The 6,639-nt window shown below is 54.4% G+C and overlaps 1 protein-coding gene across 8 annotated transcripts in view; it reads right to left on the minus strand.

Annotated features, from left to right (window-relative positions):
- Positions 1 to 5,036, minus strand: part of PLEKHA7 (pleckstrin homology domain containing A7) — a 241,234-nt gene extending 236,198 nt beyond the window's left edge. For all 8 annotated transcript variants that reach the window (XM_032241060.1, XM_032241058.1, XM_032241055.1 and 5 more), the window contains exons 1-3: positions 4,930 to 5,036; positions 4,749 to 4,825; positions 4,605 to 4,662 (exon numbers count right to left, since the gene is read on the minus strand). In XM_032241060.1, coding sequence (XP_032096951.1) covers positions 4,605 to 4,662; positions 4,749 to 4,825; positions 4,930 to 5,015 — 221 coding nt within the window. In that variant the 5' untranslated portion in view covers positions 5,016 to 5,036. The remainder of the gene's footprint in view (positions 1 to 4,604; positions 4,663 to 4,748; positions 4,826 to 4,929) is intronic.
- Positions 5,037 to 6,639: the final 1,603 nt, after the last annotated feature.

Here is a 6,639-nt window from a genome sequence, read left to right on the forward strand (position 1 = left end):
AGAGACGGAGTTTCGCTCTTGTTACCCAGGCTGGAGTGCAATGGCGCGATCTCGGCTCACCGCAATCTCCGCCTCCTGGGTTCAGGCAATTCTCCTGCCTCAGCCTCCTGGGTAGCTGGGATTACAGGCACGCGCCACCATGCCCAGCTAATTTTTTGTAGTTTTTTTAGTATAGACGGGGTTTCACCGTGTTGACCAAGATGGTCTCGATCTCTTGACCTCGTGATCCACCCGCCTCGGCCTCCCAAAGTGCTGGGATTACAGGCTTGAGCCGCCGCGCCCGGCCTCAAAAAATCTTTTAAAGGGGTTATCACGCTGGGTGCGGTGGCTCACACCTGTAATCCTAGCACTTTGGGAGGCCAAGGTGGGTGCATCACCTGAGGTCAGGAGTTCAAGAACAGCCTGGCCATCATGGTGAAACCCCATCTTTAAAAATAAATAAATAAATAAAGGGTTTATGAGCGTCACTTAGTCTAGAACTGGGATAACCAGCAGTAGATTCCTTATGTGTTTTGTCCCTCATTGATGCAAAATTGAACAAAAAGTGCAGAAATCAAAACTGAAATTCATCTGCCTAAGATCAAGCTTTTCTGCTTCAAGAAATGGACTCTGAGGCCAGGCACAATGGCTCATGCCTATAATCCCAGCACTTTGGGAGGCTGAGGGGGGTGCATCACAAGGTCAGGAGATCCAGACCAACCTGGCTCACACAGTGAAATCCCGTCTCTACTAAAAATACAAAAAAATTTAGCTGGGCATGGTGGCACACGCCTGTAATCCCAACTACTTGGGAGGCTGAAACAGGAGAATCACCTGAACCCAGAAGGTAGAGGTTGCAGTGAGCCAAGATCATACCACTACACTCCAGCCTGGGCAACAGAGTGAGACTCCAACTCAAAAAAAAAAAAAAAATTAGACAGTCATGGTGGTACACACCTGTAGTTCCAGCTACTTGGGGGGTGGCTGAGGCGAGAATCACTTGAACCCAGGAGGCAGAGGTTGCAGTAAGCTGAGATCATACCGCTGCAAGCCAGCCTGGGCGACAGAGCAAGACTATCTTAAAAAAAAGAAGAAGAAAAGAAAAGAAATGGACTCTGGAGAATATTAAAACATTTGCTGGCTGGGCATGGTGGCCTGCATCTGTAGTTCTAGCTACTTGTGAGGCTGAAGTGGGAGGATCACTTGACCTCAGGAGTTCAAGACTGCAGTAAGCTATGATTACACCACTGCACTGCAGCCTGGGAGACAGAGAAGATTCTGTTTCTTAAAATGTTTTAGAAATTATTACTTTTTTTAATCTGCTAAATATGAGGAGCAACTGAATACATCCTGAAAAACCTCACACAACTTTCCTGTGCAAGGATCCATTAGGAAAAATGAAATCAACCGTGTCCATGCTTTGTCCCTCTCACTTTATGAGCCAAATTAGAGGACACACTCTTGCCCTCAGCACAAAAATCAAACATTCAGAAATGCTCGTGGCAAAACTAAGAAATCAGACAACAGAAAAACATTTTTTATGTCGGGGCAGTGGGTGAGGAAGAGAACAATTACTCCCAAAATCTTAAGTCTCTCAAAAAATTGTCACAGAAGGAGGTCAGAAGTACAATCATCTGCCACAGGGCCCTACCTTTGAGAGTAGGGAACACTCAAACATTGCTTTCCCTAGGCCTGGGAGGAGTCAGCCAAGGCCCTGGGGGCAAGGGAGCTCACTGTCCGATAATCATGAGGGACCTCACAAGACAGTTAACATGGAAGAGTCAGCAAAGGTGTGGAAGGCTGTACTCCAACCTCCAGAGTCCCACAAGCATCCTCACACACCAGCCCAAGGCTGCAGCTGGTACTTTGGAACACTGGCAGCCCTTCCTCCTGTCAAAATATGATGGGCCCTGTCCCTGGGTGAGGTCAGTGAGATTCAGGCTGTGGATCCCATCCCTCTCACCTTCTCAGAAACACTGCTTTGGCAAATGCCCGGTCTCTTTCCCGCAGCATCGACTTCTCCCTCTCAATCGTCATTCCCATCATAACAAAACATGCTGTACAATCTCCCACTAATAAAAGAAAGGAAAACCTTCCCTCAAGCCCACATCCTCTCCATTACTGGCTAATGTCTCAACTCCACTTTGCAAGAAAACTACCTAAAAGATTTGCCTGATTGACTCCCCGTCTTCGCCCCGTATTTTATCTTCCACCTACTCTAGTCAGGCTTTGTCCTGTAAGGCCTCTGTGATCACGCATTCTCCTGGGGTTTCTCCTGTCTTCTCAGTCTCCTTGCTGGCTTCACCTCTCTCCCCTCTAAACACTGCTTAGACCATCAGAACATCTCTCTTCTGTCTGTACTCTCTTCCTAAGGGATTTCATCTAATCCCATGGCCTTAAATAACATCTATTATACTCAAATGGATCTCTTCTGTCCTCTCTCCCCACCAAGCTTCAAATCACACATCTGATTATGACATACTCACATCTCAAATGTAAGATGGCAAAACAAAATCTCAGGATTCTCCTCCACCCCAAACCGGCTCTTTTCATCTCAACAATATGAATGTTATCCACTCAGGCGCTAAGCCCTGAGGAGTCATCTTCACCTCTTCTCTTTCTCCCACAGACTTCATTCAATCCCTCATGAAGGTGTGAAGAGCCTACTTCTTAAACACAGCCTGAATGTGACCACTACGCGACGTCTCCTGCGCTACCACCTCAAGCAAGCCTCTGCTAACTCCTGCCTGGACGAGGGAACATCCTCAGTGGCTTTCCTGCCCGCCCTGCAGTGGCCACCTACAATCCAATCTCCTCACAGTGATGATTCTAAACACAAACCAAATCATGACACCTCCCTGCTTAAAACCCTCCGTGGCGTTTCACTGGCATTAGAATAAAGTATGATAACACCTCACCCTCACTCACAAAGCTTTGCAGCATTTACCCCTCTCCTACCTGTGACCTCTCCTCACGTCCTGTTCACCACACTCCAGCCACCTGGTCCTCCTGCTCCTCAAGCTATTTTCTGCCTTAAGCCCTTGCCCTGGCTGTTTGCTCTTCCCGAAATGCTTTGCCACCTCATCATCCCATGTCTCCTTCTTGTCATTCAAATTTTACTTTAAATGTTGCCTATTCAGAACCGCCATTGATCTCCCAGTTCGACCAAGCCACCCAGTCACTCTATATCACATCACCTTATTTTAACTTTCTGCACAGTAGTAACCACAATCTGATATTATTCGTGTTTCTTTACTTATTTTCTATTTCCTTTTTTCCTCTCCCATTAGATTGCAAGCTCCATGAGCACCCAGAACTTGCCTGTTTTGTTCCCAAAGCCTAGAACAATGTGTGAACTGTGGTGCACAGGAAAATTGTAATAATATCAACTGATGCAGTTATGAGCCAGAGAGGCCCACTGATAGCAAGACTCTGACAGCCCCAGCCAACTCCCCAACTTCATACACACACGAGGCAGGTAACAGAACCGTAGCAAGGCTCTAGTCCTCAGATCTGTAAATCTCACCCAACAGTATTTTCAACTATTGTGCAAGAACTCAAACCAGAAAAGGGGTTCCGGGGTTATCTTGAAATAGGCTGCTTCACTACTAAGAGTACTAGTTCTGACTCACAGTCCCCAAAGTACACCCAGTACTAGTCAGACCACCATCCGGACATTTGGCTAATTCATTCATTCGATGAACAAACATTTACCGAGTGCCTACTCTCCGTCGGGCACTGGGGCAAGGGGTCAAAGGCAGTTTCTGGCCTCCCAGAGCTCAGCGGACAGAGGGAAACATGCTGCAACACAGGCTGTCGCCCGAGTGGGAAAGCAAAGTCTATACTGGCTTAGGAGCCTGACTCGCGCCTTCACTTACTGCCCCCCCCCCCCACCCCCAGTCTGACATGGACCGATCCTACAGACCCAGGGTAACCTGGCTGGTGCGGCAACGCTCCCGGGCTTTTGCGGAAAAGTTGCCGCTGGACAAACAGAGGCACCAGCGATCGCCCGGTTCAGCTCTGGCCGAAGAGACGCGGAGCGCTCGAGGAACGTCATTGGTTGAACAGTTCCACTCCCCTCCCCCTCCCTCCCCGCAGGCCCGCGCAGTGGATGGAGGCCGGGGGCGCGGTTCGACTCCCCACTACCATCCCAAACCCTGCGGCCGGAGAAGGAGGCCTCCTAAGCGAGGCCCTCTGTCTCTCCCTCTCCCCACCCTAACCCCGCAGGCCCGCACCAGAACAGAACTCCTAGCTCTACTCCCCCTACCCTAGCCCAACAAGGTCCCGACACCCGCCTCTCCCGGTGGGGCGCAGCTGGAGACCCCAGCGGGGAGGCGTGCCCGGCCCTCACACCAGCTCCCGAATCCCGCCGGATCGCAAGGTCCAGGGCGCAGAGTCCGTGGCCCCTTTCCTGCGCCCAGGTCCCCAGCGTCGATGCGGCCCCCACCGCCTCCCTCTCGGAGCCCGCCACACAACTCGGGCACACAAAACCCGGAGTGTGGCCGCGGCGCAGCGCGCGCTAACGAGCACAGGCCGGCGGGAGCAGAGGGAGGGCGGGGCGCCCGGCGGGAACCCGGAGGGACCCCCGCGGCACAGGTGCGAGCGCGGCGGCCCCACTTACTCACTCGATGAAGTAGCTGGCGCCCTCCTCCGTAAAGCCCTCCTCCCAGCCGCGGGGCAGGTCTGCGGAAACGCCAGAAAAGTCGGGTCAAACTTGGGCAGCCGCGGCGCGCGCGCCCCCCACCCCGCCCCGCCGGCCCGGCGCCCACCTGAGCGGATCATGTGGCCGGAGTTGACTGGCTCCCCGGTGCGCGGGTGCAGCCAGGTCGTGCGGCAGAGCTGGTCGCTGCGGACAGAGGTGCACCTGTTAGCGCCGCCACCGCCCGCGGGGCTCCCGCCCGGCCCCCGCACCCACCCGCGTCCCCCCGTCCTCGCGTCCCCGCGCCGCACTTGATGAAGAAGACGCGGCCGTCCCGGCACACGCCGTAGGACCAGTGCTCAGGTAAAGTGTCCCGCCCGACTGCCGCCGCCGCCATGTTCGCCGAGCTCCGAGCCGCCGCGGGGTGGGGGTGAGGGGGCGGGGGCACGGGCGGGGGCACGGGCGGGGGCGGGGGCGGTGGCTCAGCCAGCGCGGGGCCCGGCGGCGCCCCGGGGTGCTCCATCCAGGCGCGGGCTCCGTGGGGCGCGATCGCCCGGCTAGGGCCCGGCGTCCGGAGTTCGCCGCCGCACCGGCCGGCCCAGCGCGGTGCCCGCGGCCTTTGTCCCCGCGCCTTCCCCGCCCCCAGCCTGCTGGCCCCGGCGCTCCCCTTTGCCCCCGAGGCCAGGAGACCCGGGAGGGGCGGAGGGCCGCTGGCGGGCGCGCCAGGCAGCTTCGGGGCCCGCGCTTGGACCCGACCAACTCCGAAAACGCCGCGCGGCCGGAACGCTCAGTAAACCCCCGCCGACGCGCACCACCAAACTGCCCGACCCGGGAACTCGACTTGTGTGTGAACCAAGTTATCCCAGGTGCCTGCCATATTCCCAGCCTCTGTATTTTCTCCTGTAAGGTTAATCGAGTCTACATGGTATCGTTGTGTAGATTAAAAGACGTAGCAATCGCATAAATTGCTTAGCTGGACCCTGGCACGTAGCAGGTGCTCTAACAACGCAGGCCAAGCGCGATTTCGATTTCCCAAATTTTCAGATGGGATGTGAAGCAGGAGGGAGCAGGGTTCCCCACACACACCCCTAAGGTAGCAGGGATGGCAGGCTTGTGCCTTTAGTTCCTGTCAACTAACAGAGAGAAGAGGTGTTGAGGGCTGGGCTGCACGTCCATCTCTGGAAGAGAGGCGGCCGGGCGGGGCATCTAGTGGGGCCCTGCAAAGCTCTTTGCAGTGGCGGCACCCTCTCCTGTCTCATCTCCTCAGGGACCCCTCCCGGATCCCTCTGCAGAGAAAATCCTTCCCCTCCTTCCCTCGCCGTTTCATTACTTGTTTGCATTTAATTGATATTCTTATTTGTGTTTGTCTTGTTGTATAATAGTTCCAACATGTAAGCTGGATGAGAGAAGGGGCCTTGATCTGCCTCATACACTGCCTTATCTCCAATGCCTGGAACAGTGCCTAACTCATGTATGCATTATGCATTCATTAACTGCAGGACAGGTAGGGCACAGTGGCTCACGCCTGTAATCCGAACACTGGGAGGCCGAGGCAAGTGAATCACTTGAGGTCAGGAGTCTATATATCGTCTAGCCTGACCAACATGGTGAAACCCTGTCTCTACCAAAAAAAAAAAAAAAAATACAAAAGTTAGCCCAGTGTGGTGGTGGGCATCTGTAATCCCAGCTACTCAGGAGGCCAAGGCAGCGAATCGCTTGAACCAGGGAGTCAGAGGTTGCAGTGAGCCGAGATCGCGCCACTGCACGCCAGCCTGGGCAACAGTGAGAATCTGTCTCAGAACAAACAAAAAAGCTGCAGGATGAGCGAATGAAACATACTCCACACTCAGACTCCCGGCCATACACACACACCCACACTGAGCATGGACAGAGCCACAGCTGGCCTCTGGCTGTCAGGCGCAGCCTTCCAGGGACATAGGCTCTGGTTGAGGGAGGAGGCGCGCCTGAAAGTGAGACTGTATGCAATGTGAGCACTACTTATTCAGAAAGGTGCCCAGACA

The sequence above is a fragment of the Sapajus apella genome, unplaced genomic scaffold (assembly GCF_009761245.1).
Source record: "Sapajus apella isolate SASKATOON/1434 unplaced genomic scaffold, GSC_monkey_1.0 scaffold47, whole genome shotgun sequence".
Taxonomy (NCBI): domain Eukaryota; kingdom Metazoa; phylum Chordata; class Mammalia; order Primates; family Cebidae; genus Sapajus; species Sapajus apella.